The 16501-nt window shown below is 54.4% G+C and overlaps 2 protein-coding genes across 4 annotated transcripts; both read left to right on the top strand.

The window, feature by feature from the left end:
• Nucleotides 1-2175: 2175 nt before the first annotated feature.
• Nucleotides 2176-16327, top strand: LOC146395253 (interferon regulatory factor 4-like). 3 transcript variants are annotated; one of them, XM_085004251.1, is made up of 10 exons: nt 2265-2575; nt 4356-4448; nt 4769-4861; nt 8410-8599; nt 8920-9017; nt 9838-9949; nt 10068-10133; nt 10904-11266; nt 11810-11928; nt 12158-16327. In XM_085004251.1, exons 3-10 carry the CDS (start codon nt 4853-4855, stop codon nt 12248-12250), a joined length of 1050 nt encoding a protein of 349 aa, XP_084860377.1. In that variant the 5' UTR covers nt 2265-2575; nt 4356-4448; nt 4769-4852; the 3' UTR covers nt 12251-16327. The 3 variants fall into 3 exon arrangements, with proteins under 3 accessions (XP_084860375.1, XP_084860376.1, XP_084860377.1); XM_085004249.1 differs by lacking the exons at nt 4356-4448; nt 4769-4861 and having other exon boundaries at nt 2176-2575; XM_085004250.1 differs by lacking the exons at nt 4356-4448; nt 4769-4861 and having other exon boundaries at nt 2260-2575; nt 7791-8599.
• On the top strand, nt 15023-16328 carry FOXS1 (forkhead box S1). Its single transcript, NM_001445421.1, has one exon. It carries the CDS (start codon nt 15084-15086, stop codon nt 16074-16076), a length of 993 nt encoding a protein of 330 aa, NP_001432350.1. The 5' UTR covers nt 15023-15083; the 3' UTR covers nt 16077-16328.
• The last annotated feature ends 173 nt before the right edge of the window (nt 16329-16501 follow it).

Raw genomic sequence — 16501 nt, 5'->3', positions numbered from 1 at the left:
CAGGACAGCCCAGGAAAGCAGCAGACTGCTACTAAGATGAACAGGTGTCATCCAAGCTGATTTTTTTCCTCAACTAAAATTAACTTAGAGTTAAGAAGGATCTGAAGTTGCTATGTAATAATCACCTGTATGGGATTCTTATAATGAATGCACCAAGCACTGTATTCAGGGCTGTGAGGGGGCCCAGATTCCAGCGTTGGGGGGGTGGGAGGATGGATGAAGTTACCGTCACCTGCTGCCCAAGCTCCTACTCTGCACTCATGGAATACAGGTTCATTGAGTACCTACTGTGTGTCAAGCATTGTGCTGGGCACCGAAGACACAGCAGTGAGCAAATCTCTGCCCTCACGTTGCCACTGTTCTGGTGGGAAAGACACTGGAAAGACAGATAAAATATATATATTTTATCACACACACACACACACACACACGTATAGTGGTCGTGGAGGGTGAACCATTGTGCTATGGGGGGGGGGAAAGCATTCCAGGCAGAGGGAACAGTAGGTGAAGAGGCCCTGAGGTAGGACGGTTTGTAACAAGCAAGGTGGCAGGACTCAGCAAGACAGCAGGGTGCCTGCGGTCCTCCTGGCTGGTCAGTGGTACCACCATGCACCAGGTTTAAAACATCTTTCTGTTTCTGCTGGTGTCGCTCCCTGTTTGAAAACCCCCATCCCTATCATCCATAGAACAAAGGAAAACACGTTGATCTGATGTTCCAGGTACTTCGTGGTGCTCCCCCACTTCCATCTTTGCTTTCACAACACTCTGACTCAACAACAGCCATAATAATACTACTCATTTATTGAGCACCCACGATGGGCCAAGCAAAGTGCTAGGCATTTTCCCTGCATCTCATTGAACCCTCAAGCCACCCTATGAAGTAGGCGTTGCTGTTTAACAGAGGGAGAAACTGAGGTCGGTGCCCCAGGTGGTCAGCCAGCAAGTGATGGGGCTGGGATTTGCATCTAGGCAGCCTGGCTGTGGACCCATCCTCCTCATAACTATGACGCTGCTCCGCAAAAAAAATGAAGAGATTGCCTGACACAGTCAAGCCCCCTGCTTAGATGTAATTCTTATTCTTGCATTGAATCGTATGAGATCCTTTGTGCCCCACTGGAGCCCTACGGTTCTTTGTTTGAATCCTGGCGTGACTGCAGAAGTGTCAGAACTGGGTGGCTGCTGCCACATGAGGACAGAGAGTGGGGAGCATGAAGTCCCCTGACAAGTACACATGAGGGACGGTGCTCTCAGCCTCTGGTCAAGGTCGCCGGCCTCCAGCTCTGTGCTTGCTGCAGTGAGCGGTGGTTTCTCTCAGAGCTTCGGTTTCCCCAGGTACACAGCAGGGGGTGGGGGCATCGGAGTCACCTGACCTCTTTCATATCACGACCTCCCTCTGACAATTTAATGAATGATATAAACCCCAGAAAAATGTATAGGGATGAAAAAATTGCATCCACTTTTGGGAGAGGGGGGTCACAGACCTCAGGAGGAACCCATGAACTCCAGGTGCAGCTGTTGGGAGGCAGTGAGGAGGGGAGGCACTGTGTGGGCTCCTGGGCTCTGGGAACAGAGTCACAGGTTCAGATCCTGGCTACCCCCTGCACTAGCTCTGTGACCTCAGTCTTCTCCACAATGAAATAATTATACTCATCTCACATGCTCTTGTGAGAACCAATTGAGACACCACAGGAGAGGCCCAGCACCCTGGCGAGTGGTCAGGAAAAGGGGACCCCCAATATTTAAAGAGATATTTCTCCAGGTGTGACCCAGGGGCCACCTGGATCAGAATCCCATCGGGGAACTTGTTAAAAATGCACGTTCCTGGGCTACTTGCACAGAAAATCTGATTCTGCAGGTCTGGGATGGAGTGTGCATTTTAAACCAGTCTCTGCCTCCCAGTTATGCTGGGAGTTAGCTTGAGAAGCACTGTGCCTTTGCAACCTGCACGGTCCAGATCCTGGAAAGAGTCTGACTTTCTGAGAGGTTGGAAAGAGCAGAAAACAGGTGCAGGGGTGGCGCCAGGGATGCCTTTGGGTGCCGGTCGTCGCCCCTCCCACTCCGGGACGGGCAGAACCTTGGCTACCCCATCCCGAGCCACGCAGTGGATCTTGGCGTCCCATGGGGCCGCTAGCTGTCCCCTACGCTAGGTCCGACTCCCTCCAGGCCGGGCGACACGGGGAGGGGCAAAAGAGCCTCGGGGGAGTAGAAAGGAAAGCGAAACTGCCCGCGAGACTTTCGCTTTCGCCGCCTCCGGGCGCCATCCAGGTGGCCCGGCACTCCCCGGTCGCGCTGGAGTGCAGCCGCTGCGCGCCCCTGAACCGACCCCTGGCGCACCGCGTCCCCAGTGGCCGGCGACCTCTGGCGGAGGGACGAAGGGACGGTCCCAGACAGCAGGCCACCCATGGCGGGGGCCGGGGGTCCCCTGCGCCTTCGCGATTGGCTGGTGGCACAGATCGAGAGTGGGCGCTACCCAGGGCTGCGCTGGGAGGACGCGGGCAAGACCCTCTTCCGCATCCCCTGGAAGCACGCAGCCAAGCAGGGCTACCAGGCGCAGCAGGACGCCGCGCTCTTCAGGGTAAGCGGGCGGCAGCGCGGCCCGGGAGGGCTCTGCAAGTGCGTGGTCGCAGCGCCGGGACGGACCGTGCGCTGGTCACCTGGGACCACTCGCGCAGCCTTTAAGCTCAGTTGTCTCTAGGTTGAGAGTGGCATTCTCTCTCGGGATGGGAGACCCTCCCACAGCTTCTTAAAACAGAATCTGCCCAGGGCTGCAAGTCCTGAACCTTCCCCACCCCTCAGGGGACTTCTCCTCCCTCCCCACCGGGAAATGAGACGCCGCTGATGGGAATTCCCTCCGCTTCCAACCCCCAAACGGCCAACCCCAGAGGCTTGGGGACATTTTCTGTGCTTCCCCAGCACCAGCCCATCTCATTCTCTAGGGATGACCTCCCTTTCCTCAGTCACCGCTAACTTCCTCCAAACTGGCTCTTTCCCATGCAGATTTTAAATTCTGGAATCTCCCCCAAGCCCAATTAGTAACCACCCCGCATACCAGGCCACCCGCTACCATCCCAAACAACCAGAGCCACCTCCTGCTCCTGCTTCTCTGGCCTCCCCTCCCCTTTCACAGGGTAGAGCACCCAGAAAGGGTCTTGTGATCATCAGCTACCTCGCTCCCTCACTCATAGCGCCCCAGTTCCTCCGACCTCTGCAGTCTGGTTTCTCTCCCTCCTCCTAATGTCTCTAATTGCCAAATCCAGGGGTGCTATCACAGTCATATTCTTGGACCTCCGGGTGGGCCTCAGTGGGATAGACCCTCCCTTCTCCTTGAAACACTAATAACTTGATTTCCAGAATCTCAGGGTCCCCACGCCGCCCCACTCCTGACCTATTTTCCCCCTACCTTCCTGGCGCCTGCTTCTCAGCTTCCATCTCCGCCCTCCTCTTTTGGGGCTCTCAGCATTCCCTCCGGGACCTCCTTCCTCTGGTCCCACTGCCTCCTTTCACAGCCTCAGCCTGGAGCCCAGCCATTCCCAGCCTCCCCTCCAAGCCCCAAATCTGTTAGTCTAGCAGCCCCAGACGACTCAAACTCAGCATGTCCTCAGTGCTACACTCAGCAGCTCCCCCCTAAAAAAGTCTGTGTTTCCCAAAATGGAAGATGGCATGGATCACCATGCAGACCCCTGATTCAGGCACCCAAACCCTGGCCACTCCCCTCTCTTCCAATCTCCTTCTAATCCGTCTCCAAGGCCTGCTGGCTCTTCCTGCAGAACTGCTCTTCTGTCCATTTACTTGGACCCATTCCCACCATCTCTCACCAGGACAACTGCGTTCCCTGCTTCCCCTGTGCGTCAGCTCTTCCCTCTGTCCCCCAGAGGAATCTTTGTCAATGTAAATCTTGTCTTGGCCCAGCCCTTACTCACACTCCTTCCATGGCTCCCCTTGTTCTCGTGATAAAGTCCCAACTCATGACCATGATCTCAAAGCCCTGTGTGAACTGCTCCTCCCTGGCCCTTCTCCATCTCTCTCCACTCCTTCTCCAACTTTAGACCTGGCCCAGACAGTTCTTTCAGTTTCTAAATGCATCCTGTCTCTCTCTCTCTCTCCATGAGACCTTTGAACTTTCCATTCCCCCTGCCTGGAACACTCTCTCTTCTTCCCTTTCACTCCCATCATGCTCAGCTTAAACAGCTCCTCCTCAAGACCCATCTTCCCTCATTCTTTCATTTGTTTAATGCATTTATGATGCTCTAACTCAATGCTTCTCCCAAGTCGTCCCTGATGTCCCTTCTGCTTCTTCCATTGGAACAACTTTCCCTATGAACACCAAGTGCCTCTTATGAATCTGCCTCCTCTAGTTGCTGGAGGGTGATGACCCTAAGCACGATGCCTGACCCCTAGAAGGAGCTCAGTACTTACTGAACGTGTGGTTCCTGGCCTACGCCTTAAGGGTATGTGCTGTTCAGAAGTGAAAGAGTCTGGGGACTGGCCCTCCCTATCCCTCCCTCTTGGGGCTGCCTTGACCCATCTCTCAACCTACTGTGGACATGCACTTGGGACTCCCTGGCTTCACATCCTCCTGGTGCCCATTGCCCACGGGATGCATGCCTTCCAGAACGTTCATCATCCAGCTTCGATCTGTCTCTTCCTTCTTCATTCCTCTTCCTCTTTCTCCCACCGCATTCAGTTGATCTTCATCATTCACGGATTCCATACTTGCAAATTCGATTACTCGCTATAATTATTTGTAATCCCCAAATCAATACTCCAGGCACTTTTGGAGCCGTTCATAGACAAGCAGAATGGGGAAAAAAAAAAAAAATTGAGTCACCAACGTGCGTGTTCCCAGCTGAGGATGAACAAGGTGATAACTCTAGTTTCAGCTCTTCTACTGTAAACAGAAGCCCTTTTGCAGCTCATATTTAGTTCTATGTTTTACATATTTTTGGGCTTTTTCTTGGTGATTTCACTCTTTATAATGGCCCCCAAGCCTACCCAGGGCTGAAGTGCTGTCCCGTGTTCCTAAGAACAAGAAGGCTGCGATGTGTCTTTCAGAGAAAATGCGTGAGCCAGATATGTTTCTTTCAGACACAAGTACAGTGCTGTTGGCCATGAGTTCACTGTTAACGATCAACAATTTATATTAAATAAGGTGTCCTTAAACAGAAACACACATAGGAATTCCTGTCATGGCTCAGCGGAAACAAATCTAACTAGGAACTGAGAGGTTGCAGGTTCGATCCCTGGCCTCCTCAATGGGTTAAGGATCTGGCGTTGCCATGAGCTGTGGTGTAGGCCAACAGCTATAGCTCCAATTCCACCCCTAGCCTGGGAATCTCCATATGCTGTGGGTGAGGCCCTAAAAAGCAAAACAAACAAACCAGAAACACACATAGAACAGCTGATGAAAATGGTATGACTAGGGGCTCACAGGAACCTAGCCTTGTAGTTCTCTTAGCAACTAACTCAGGGTTCATGTAAATTTTACAGAACACAGCTACCATGAATAAGAATCAACTGTACACATATCCTCAGACACAGATACCAGCTCCAGCCACACCAGGCCGATCACTGTCCCCTGAATGCACCACGTCCACGTCCTTCCATAACTTTTCTCAAGCTGTTCCCCTGTCAGGAATGTCACTCCACCTGGCAACTTCCTAGGCATCCTTCAAGGCCCAGTTCAAGTCATTCCACCAATATTTATTGAGTACCTCCTATGTACCATGCACCACTCTAACTAAGCCCTTGGGGACACAGCAATGTCCCCAAAGACCCCTCTCTCACTGTGATGATAGCACCCTGTGCCTTGAGCCCAGGTTACCTTTGAGTTAGAGCATCCTTAATACGATAAATGAGAACTGCAATAAATAAGCACTGTATGCCAAGTGCTATGCTAGGCACCTTACATAGACTGCCCATCTTACACCCACCACAACCAGGCGAGGTTAGGTATCCGCACCGTTGATAGACAGCAAAATTGAGCCTTAAAGTTCTCACCACTGACGGGTAGCACCAACATAGAAACTGTGGCTTTCTGTCTGGTGTCCAAGTTTCCCACTGAGTGTGATTTTTCAGTTAACCTCCCTGCCCCAGCCCTGAATGTGCTCTGTGCGAGCAACACATCTCCTAGTGTCCTCCCATTTGACTCCTCTGCTTGACTTTTCTTGACTCTATCCGACCTCAGGACCTTTGCACTTGCTGACCCTTCTGCCTAAAACAGCATTCCCCCAGCTCTTTGTCAGACTCCACCCTTCTTTTTAATCAGGTGTCAGCCCAAATGCCACTTCCTCCAAGAAGCCTTTTCTGATCACCCTCTATAAAGCAGCCCCTCATATTTCTTCAGATAGATCTTTAGAGCATGATCCTGAATAAAATAAAAATAAGACACAGAATGAGATCTACAACACAGTATGATATATATAAGGTGAGAATACACACAAAACATCAATACCCACTTTGCAAGAAATCATACAAACCAAAGATATTCATTAAACACATTAGAGTGACTGCTATGGTGGGAGAACTTGTTCTCTGTCCATCTAATTTGTTGCTCCTAGATGCTTCTGGATGGTGCATAGACTCTATAGTGGGCATCTAATAGACACACATACCCATCCACTTTCCCAGGAATGGACACAAGTTTGATTTCTAGACCTCAAATAACACTGTGATGGATCTGCTTGCCCTGGTCCCCTCATGAGGCTCTGTGAGAATTCCTTTGGGATTGGAATTTCTGCTCACAGGCTATGCTTATACTCATTTGGCCTAGGCATACCTAATTACCCTCTAGAAACACTGCACCCATTCCACATCCATCAGCAGTGTCCATATCCCAACCAATTCCTGGCTTATGCAGCTGGCTAAGTGTTGCAAGCTTACAGTGATATCTCATATTTTTATTTGCATTTCTCTGGCATTCATGAGTTTCAGTAGCCCCTCTTAAGCTAACAGGCTTCCAGCTTCCTCTTCTGTAAACCACCCATTCTTGTCCTTTGATAGAGAATTTTTTCTTTAGGGGATCCTGTCTGGTCCTTGTTGATTGCAGAAGTTCCTACATATTCTAGATCTTGGTCCCTTGCTGATTTTAGACATTGCAAATGTTTTTTGCCTTAGGGTTCATGTCTTTGAAATTTTGTTCAAGAAGCAACCTCTGCACCTAGAAGATTTTCTCCTACATTATTTTCTATTAAGTTTACAGTTTTACCCTTTACTTTTGGTTTTTTAATCATCCAGAGTCTACTCTGTATGTGACAATGGGTAGGGTTCTAGTTTTATGGCTCTCCAGAGAGCAAATCATACTACCATTTTTTATTTTTTATTTTTTTGGTGTTTTTGCCTTTTCTAGGGCCGCTTCCCACGGCATATGGAGGTTCCCAGGCTAGGGGTCGAATCAGAACTGTAGCAGCTGGCCTACACTGAAGAGCCATAGCAACGTGGGATCTGAACTGCATCTACGACCAACACCACATCTCACGGCAACACCAGATCTTCAACCCACTGAGCAAGGCCAGGGATCGAACCTGCAACCTCCTGGTTCCTAGTCAGATTCATTAACCACTGAGCCACAACAGGAACTCCGTATATGTAAGATTTAACAACTGTTTCCTAGACAATTGACTATGTGAAAAGGCGTGGAAATTTATTCACATGGGTAGGCAGACCTTAAAGAAAACTGAGTTTGGCATGGTCCTCCTTACTCTGGACCCTTCTGTAGGACTAGAAGAGCTAAGAACACCCTTGACTGTCCTGCTGGGGCACCTGAGGTCTTTTTTTTTTTTTTCTTTTTACAGCCACAGCAGCATCATATGGAAGTTCCCTGGCAAGGGGTAGCATTGGAGCTGCAGCTGCAGGCCTACCACAATGCTGGATCCAAGCTGCATCTGCGACCTACACCGCAGCTTGTGGCAACTCCGGATCCTTAACCCGCTGAGCAAGGCCTGGGATTGAACCCTCAACCTCATGGTCCTAGTCGGATTTGTTAACCTGGGATTGAACCCTCAACCTCATGGTCCTAGTCGGATTTGTTCCCATGATGGGAACTCCGACTACTATCATTTTATATCCCATCATCCTGTTGATATTTCATTTCTCACAATCCATAATTTGGAATATAGTTATTTCCTTTTGCTGTCTGTGGCCGCTTTCTCTCATTAGACTGGGGTTCCTTGAGAACTGGGACCATGTCTATGCTGTTCCCATTCAGTCCCTAACTTGGGCCTGGCACATAGCAGGAGTTCAAGGAATTTGTGTTGGATGAAGGGAGGGGGGAAGAGAGGGAGGGATGGAGGAACAAAGGGACAGAAAGGCACAGGGAGAGAAGGATGGGCGATAAGCAGCCTTCAGCCCTTGGCGTGGCACCAGCCCCCTCTCCCAGGCTATTCCTCCCCAAATGCCCCTGCTCATCCTCAGGCGTGGGCCATACACAAGGGCAAGCACCTAGAGGGCATTGACAAGGAGGACCCCTCCACCTGGAAGACTCGGCTCCGCTGTGCCCTCAACAAGAGCGCGGACTTCTGCGAGGTGCGTGAGCGCAGCCAGCTGGACATCTCCAACCCCTACAAGGTGTACCGGCTCGTGTCCGATAGTGCCCATGGCCCAGGTACCATCATACCCCTGGAGGTAGCAGCTGAGGATGGCTCTCTGGGCAAGAAGGACCTCACTTTGCCCATCTGTAAAACAGGAAATGATGGCTTTAAACTCATGGGCTGGTAAACATAGTAGGACCCTTAGGCCACCCAGTTTCTCTCCCCATTTGAGAAGGAAAGCCCAGAGGAGGCAGGGGGAGAGAGAGAGAGAGAGGGAGAGAGAAGAGGTGGGCCTTGCCTGAGGTCATGCAGAGAGCGGGGCTCATCTCAGACAAAGTTGAGGGGGCTCCCCTTGGGGCCCAGGAAACCACAGATTGTCTCCTGCTTCATCCAGTTACCAGGGCTTGTGCTCCCCATAAAGAGGAGGACATTCCCCAGAGCCAGCAGGAGCCCCCTGGAGAAGGGACAGAGCCGGCCTGCAGGACAGACCAGGTCAGTGTGCCCTTCCAGCCCGCACGGCCCTTCCAGCCCAGCCACCCCCCACCCGCTCCCTGATCCCCAGTGCACTTACCTCATCCTCTCCGCCAGCTCCTGCCTGTCTCTGTCCCCATCCCTCCAACAGCTCCACTTCCTACCTCTACTCCATCTCTGCATCATTTTCTGCTCTTTCATTCCATTCTCTTTGCCTCCATCATTTCTGTCCCATCACCTTCACCATCTTCATCTCCATCACTCCATCTGCACCAACCCTATTTTCTCAGCTCATCCCCCTCGCTTGTCATCACTGGGTCCATCCCTCTGTCCCCACTCACCCTATCAGATCCAGTTCCATCACCGTATTCCCTTCATCATCATCACCTCTCTCATTGTTGCCCACTCCCCCTCATCTCTCTCTCCATCACGGTCTGTATCATCTTTTCATTTCCACCTCATCACCTCCCCCTCTTCATCTATGGGTCTTTGCTCTGCCCTCATCCCCCCATAAGCCTGGCTCACGCCACTGTCCCTAGTGCCCTTATTCCACGGCTCTGTTCCCCCATCTCCATCACCCCTCTCCGCATTCACTCCTAGCACTTCTCTCTCTATCACGATGAGCTTCATCTCCGACCACATCACCCCCAACAACCCATCAACTCTCTCTTTGCCTCTGTAGGGGAAGGGTGTGAGCTCTGAAACCTCAAAGTCCCTGTCAACCCCAGCTGGCCTTTAGTCTTGTCCAGACCTCCCCGTGCCTCAGTGCAGACTGTCGGGGAACTCCTGTGGCCCACAGGCCTCCTCTCCCACCTTCACAACCCTTTCTCCCAATGCTCAGGATGGCTCCGGATTAGCCACAGAGGATAAGGACAAGGAGCGGCGCCCCAGGCTGGCCCAGCAGGGCTCCCCACCACCAGCTGCCCTGCTCCCAGGCCCTCTGGCTGATCACCGTAAGGACTGGGTCTCCTCACCCACCCCTGCCTCCTCCCAGGCCTCTTCTGGGACCTTGATTTGGGGTCAAGGGACCCAAAATGAGGTGATGCCTTACTGCTTCCCCTCCTTCCCCAGGGTACCAAGCCCAGGATCCTGCACACCCCTGGGGCCTCTTGCTCTCTGAGGATTTCGGCAACCCTGGTGAGGAATCAGAACGTCCTCTCTTTCAACCTCTATGCAGAACGGGGGAGGGCCCAGGGTTGGGGCCAGATAGATGGCCTGTCTCCCACCCAAAGGCCCCAGCCCAGACTCCAGATAATAACCAAACCACTGCTAACATTTGTTGAGGACCTAGCTTATGCCAGGCACCCTTCTAGGCGCTCCCCACAGCCCTGCAAGATAGATACTGCCGTTATCCCCATTTTATAGATGCAGAAACCAGACACAGAGGTTAAAATAAGAACCCGGCTCAAGATGGCACAGTTGGTAACCCTGGGAAAGTTACTAACAGGTACAGCGAGAGATTAGTATCCAAGGGCCTGGCTGCAGAGCCCACAGCCCTACCCACTGAGATTTTTTTGGCTCTTCATATGGAAGGCTGCTGTTATGCTCTTGCTGCCATTATTATTATTAGTCACTGCTGCCATTATTATTAGCAGTAGTAGTATTTTTGTTACTATTAAAATATTTGCTGGGAAGACACTCCTAGAATCCCAGAAGTTGGAGACTCCTCAGTGCCATGCCCCCCTCCCACTGTGCTAATAGCCCCAGACCCTATGCTTTTGAAGTTCAACTACCAGTTGGTTTATTACTAGAAGCTGCTATTATATAATTCTCACAAGTGAAAATTATCATCATCACTTATCTAGAGGGGGAGCGTCAAAAATTCCCGAGGTCGGGGAGAGAAGGACCTGGAGTGCAGGGAGCTGGCGTCTCCAACGCCGGGCGCGCGCCCCCTGCCTTTTCCACAGATTGCTGGCTGCACGTGCGGCTCTTCTACGGCGCGGAGCTGGTGCGCGAAGCCGTGGCGCGCACTGCCGAGGGCTGCAGCCTGAGCCCGCGCGCCGCCGCCGAGCGCCTGCTGGGGCGGCCACCGCGCATGGCGCAGGTTCGCTTCCCGGAGCCGCCGCCGGGCGCCCGCGTGCTGCGGTGCCTGCTGCCGCACTTGGAGCGCGGCGTGCTGCTGTGGGTGGCGCCCGAGGGCGTCTTCGCCAAGCGCCTGTGCCAGGGGCGCGTGTACTGGCGCGGCCCGCTCGCCCCACACCGCTCGCGGCCCAACAAACTAGAGCGCGAGCGCACCTGCCAGCTGCTCGATACGCGCCGCTTCCTAGCTGGTAAGAGCGCGACGGCGGGGCCGCTGGCGGCGCGGGGCAGAATGGTCGGACACAGGGGCGGACAGAGGGGATTGGGTACCCGAGATGTGAGCGCCGGGAGATGGGCTCGAGAATGCTGGGCATGCGGTGGACCTGGAAACAAAGGATATGATGCAGAAGCCCCCGGAGTGGGAACGAATATGGGCACAGTTACGGACATAGCGGTATGGGAGGTGTGGCAGCCGGGCAGGCTTGGGGCATAAGCATAGCACTTGGGCACTTGTCATAAGGCATTAAGCATAGGCGGGCACTGGGAGCACTGACCACCAGATAGGCATAGGTGAGTGGCAGTGAGCACAGGGGCATGAGTCAGGGAACATGAAAACTAAAAGTGGGAGCAGATGTGGGACATGAGGCAGGTGCCAGGATGCAGAAGTGGGCCTAGGGCAACGGCACGCAGTGGGGATGTGGCCTTACCGGACGTGGGCATGGGATGTGAGCACAAGGTGGGCACGGGTGGAACGCCCCATCCTGGCCCAGACCCCACAGTCTCCGTGTCCGTAGAACTGCGCGCCCACCTGCAGGATGGCCGCCCGGAGCCTGAGTACCAGATCCGGCTGTGCTTTGGCGAGGAGTACCCGGGGCCCCCGGACCAGCCCGAGGAGCGTCTCATTATGGCCCATGTGAGTCACCTCCCACGCCAGCAGAGGACCACACACTCCAGTCCCTTCCAAATGGCCTCTCACTGCTCCCCCCAGTCCCAGCTCCACCCCTGACCTGCCCTCCGACCCTCTGATCTCTAAGACCCTGGCGAGGGAGGTAGGGCTCTCACTAGGGCTGCCGCTTCCCACCAGAACATAGGGGGCGATAGCGGAGAGAATTGGCTCATTACCCCACCCCCACCCCCTGCAGGTGGAGCCGGTCTTCGCCCGCGAGCTCCTCCTACACTCAAAACGCCAAGGCCAGGTCCCCAGCCTTGAACCCCCGAGAGCGTCACTCACCTGATGACACAGCTGAGCCAGCCTTCGGTGGCTGCTTCCACCTCCCGTACCCTCTAAAGCAGCCCCCCGGCCCCAGGGCGCAGATCCCACCCAGCCCTGCCGCCAGCTGAGCCAGGGGACTTGCGGTTTCGCCCCATCCATCGCCCAGGTAGGATGAGACAGAGGAAGCCAACCCCGGCCTTCAATCCCTCAGCCTCTCAGCGCGGAGAGGCGGGGAATCCTGAAAGAAGGTGCGTGGGCGGACAGCTGCGCAGCTGAGCGGGGGGCATCAGGCCTGAAAACCAAACTTGATCTTGAGGTTTCAGAAACAGCAATTAAGACAGAAACAAGGCTTTTATTTTTTAAAGAAACCAGCCTTTTTTGTTGGGAGCCCAGCATGCCTCTAGTGACTTACCTAAGGCAGACCTCACCTGTGATCGATATGGTTTGCTTAAAGCTGAGCTTACCAATAATTAGATCCTCAAGATGGTTTAGACTGGGGTCAGCCAGTAAGAGGAACCCCTGACCTCTGAGGGGTTCTGAGTTTCCAGACCCTCCTTCCACCTGTCACCAGTCTCTCTTCTTCCGGGATGCGTGGGGAGTCGTGAGGAAAGTGCAAAACGGTGGACTTGGTCTCCAAAGATTCTGTCTTTGGAGAAGCTGAGGCAGGCCCCCAAACACAGCCCCAGGACAGAAGCCAAAGTGGGAGCCAGAAGTCCAGCCCCTCCCCAAGCGCCATCAATCTTTGCAAACTCCAAGTTGTAAGGAGTCCTTGAGAACTGGGAGGGAACCCCTCGCCCAAGAAGGCAGTGACCCTGCCTTGTCGGTAAAGTTACTGTTTTCCACCCCAGATATCAGACCTTTCACCTTTTCTGATTTCTGACCTCACTTATAAGAATTCTCTTACAGATGGCAACATAAAAAAATCGCTTTTAGTGATACAATAAGCCATTTTTATGGAGGGAAACCTCTATGATTCAACAAAGGAGAGAAGTCAATCAAACCACTATTTTTAAAATTTTATTTATTTATTGGAGTTCCCATCATGGCTCAGTGGTTAACGAACCCAACTGGCATCCATGAGGACGCGGGTTCGATCCCTGGCCTTGCTCAGTGGGTTAAAGATCCGGCGTTGCCGTGAACTGCGGTGTAGGTCGCAGACGTGGCTCAGATCTGGCATAGTTGTGGCTGTAGGCGTAGGCCAGCGGCTACAGCTCCAATTCGACCCCTGGCCTGGGAACTTCCTTATGCCGTGGGTGCCGCCCTAAAAAGACAAAAAGACAAAAAAAATAAAATTTATTTATTTATTTTGCTTTTTAGGGCCACACCTGTGGCATATGGCGGTTCCCAGGCTAGGGGTCAAATCAGCAACGCCGGATCATTAACCCACTGAGCATGGGGCTGTCCTCTACCCCTGCCCCTCATAGAGGAATGGGGTTAAGGAGTTATAGAATTCTGGTTGAAATCACAGCTTTGTCACTCACTTGCTGTGCCACCTCAGACAAGTCACTTAACTTCTCTGAGCCTCAGATTCCTGATCTACTCACAAGAAGTTATCAAGATCTCTGGAGCAGAGTTAATCGGAGAAGTAAATGCCCAGAGGGGAGGGAAGGGCTCATGGACAGTGACACACGGTAGGTGTCCACTAACTTGTGTAAGTCGCAGATGCTGTTTGGATCCCGTTTGGCTGTGGCTGTGGTGTAGGCTGGCAGCAATAGCTCCGATTTGACCCCTAGCCTGCGAACTTCCACATGCCGAAGGCGCGGCCCTAAAAAGCAAAAAAAAATAAAGATGGGAAACTGAGCCTCAGCCAGGGACTTGGTTGAGAGCCTCTTGGGAGGGCGGCTGTCTCTGACCAGGTGTCTGTCCTCCCCACACTCGTCACGAGAGGGCGCCAGGGCTCAACGAACGGGGTTGGGCCCGCCCTCATCACTACCCTAGGCACCCCACCCACTGTGGACCCCTCGAGGAGAGCAGGGAACAGTGTGACCCCAGAGTGCTCTGCCCTCCTGTGGGGGGAGAAAGTCAAGCATGGGCCTGGAGGAGGAGAAAGGGGGAACTAGAAGTGGGGATTCAAGGGGCCCCCGAGGCTTTTCTCACAGAAACTCCCAGTTCTCCGGCTCAAGACACGGATTCTACCTCTGCTCTCTCGTGAGCATGCGTGTGTGTGTGTGTGTGTGTGTGTGTGTCTAACGCCCTCTTTCTATCTCTGCATATTTCTTTATTTGTCTCACTCAATGATTCTAACTTTTTCTGTACTGTATCTCTGTGTGTGTCTAATGCCCTCTTTCTATCTCCACATGTTTCTTCATTTCTCTCATTCAGGGAGTCTCACTTTCTGTGTTGAGTCTGTGTGTCTCCCTTTCTTCTGTCTCCGTCTAATCATCATCTCACTTTCTGTCTCTGCCTCTATCTTCTCTGTGTGTTCCTGTCTCTCTCTTAGTGTGTCTGCCTCTCTTTGTCTCTGTCCCTCGGTCGTTTTTCACTCTCTCTGTCTCTTTCCCTCTCTCCGCCTTTATCTCTTTTTCTTTCTGCCTCCCTGTTTCACGTCCTGGCCTCCTCACCACCACCAGCACGTGTGGGCTGAGGGTCTCAGGCCCTTCCCTCCCATCTCCTCACCCTGGCAGCTGCTCACAGCTTCCCAATCCTGGCCTCTCCTGCCCGCCCCTCTTGGGCCTTGGGGGAGGGGGGCGAGGGAGGAAGGGAGGGCAGCCTGGTGGGCCCACCCCTTTTTGCCTTTCCAGGCTGGGAGGCTGGGCCAGTGGGCCTTTTAACCAGCCTGGGCAGGCTGGGCCGGACACCAGCCCTGGACACGGTGCCTGGCCTCCGCGGTTCCGGCAGCCGCCAGCCCGGTCAGCATGCAGCAGCAGCCCCCACCCGGGCCCCCGGCCCCTGCGGCCGAGCCGACCAAGCCTCCCTACAGCTACATCGCCCTGATTGCCATGGCCATCCAGAGCTCACCGGGGCAGCGGGCCACGCTCAGCGGCATCTACCGCTACATCATGGGCCGCTTCGCCTTCTACCGCCACAACCGGCCCGGCTGGCAGAACAGCATCCGCCACAACCTTTCACTCAACGAGTGCTTTGTCAAGGTGCCCCGCGATGATCGCAAGCCCGGCAAGGGCAGCTACTGGACGCTGGACCCCGACTGCCACGACATGTTCGAGCACGGCAGCTTCCTCCGCCGACGTCGGCGCTTCACCCGGCGCGCAGGTGCCGAGGTCGCCAAGGGCCCTGCCAAGGCACGCCGAGGAGCCCTCAGGGCCACGGGCCAGGACCCGGGAGCCCCCGACGCTGCGACTGGCAGGCAGGGCCCCTTCCTGCCGGAGCTGCCGGAGCCCAAGGGCCTGAGCTTTGGGGGTCTGGTGGGGGCCTTGCCAGCCAGCATGTGCCCGGCAACCACCGATGCCAGGCCCCGACCCCCCTCGGAGCCCAAGGAGATGCCCACATCCAAGCTGGCAGGCCCAGGGGAGCTCCCCGTGGCCACCTCGTCTTCCCCGTGCCCAGCATTTGGCTTTCCTGCCAGCTTCTCCGAGGCCGAGGGGTTTAGCAAGGCCCCTGCACCCATCTTGGCCCCGGAAGCAGCCGTCGGGAGCAGCTACCAGTGCCGGCTGCAGGCGCTGAATTTCTGCATGGGAACTGACCCGGGCTTTGAGCACCTCTTGGCCTCAGCAGCCCCCTCCCCTGCACCACCCACCCCTCCAGCCTCACTCCGGGCCCCGCTGCCTCTGCCAGCTGACCCCAAGGAACCTTGGGTTGCAGGCAGCTTCCCCGTCCAGGGAGGCTCGGGCTACCCTTTGGGGCTGACCCCCTGCCTATACCGGACGCCAGGAATGTTCTTCTTTGAATGAAGCCAGCCGACCTCGGGCTGTCCCCCGCCAACTGCACCCTCCAGGCCGAGCCTGACTCTAGGATCTGGGGAGCTCTCAGAGGACGCAGGCCTGGCAAGCCAACAACACCTGGGACAGGAAGCCGAGATTGGAGTGGTGACCCCTCAGCCAACCCCCAGGGCCTCGGGACAGACTTGGGGGTGAGGGGAAGCAGGGCCCCATTGGGACGTACTCTGTGGCTCTCGGGGCCAATAAAGCCAGTGTGATGATGAGGGTCAGTTTGCTGGATGGTTGAGGGCTGAGGGCCAGGACGCCTGGTTCCATGGAGGGCTACCCGCGTATGGTTGTGGGGTCCGATGGCAGGGGCAGGGACCCCTGATGGAAATGTCTTACACGAGGCCTTCTCCTGTGGGGGACTTTCTCAGGGAGTTTCCCAGGAAGGCAGA

Source organism: Sus scrofa, chromosome 17 (genome assembly GCF_054392235.1).
Source record: "Sus scrofa isolate SSC_HxYL_T2T_F1_AM1 chromosome 17, Sscrofa_HxYL_maternal_Yorkshire_Landrace_v2.0, whole genome shotgun sequence".
Lineage (NCBI taxonomy): Eukaryota > Metazoa > Chordata > Mammalia > Artiodactyla > Suidae > Sus > Sus scrofa.
Note: the sequence above shows the minus strand (reverse complement) of the source record. Positions and strands in the feature narration are given on the sequence as shown.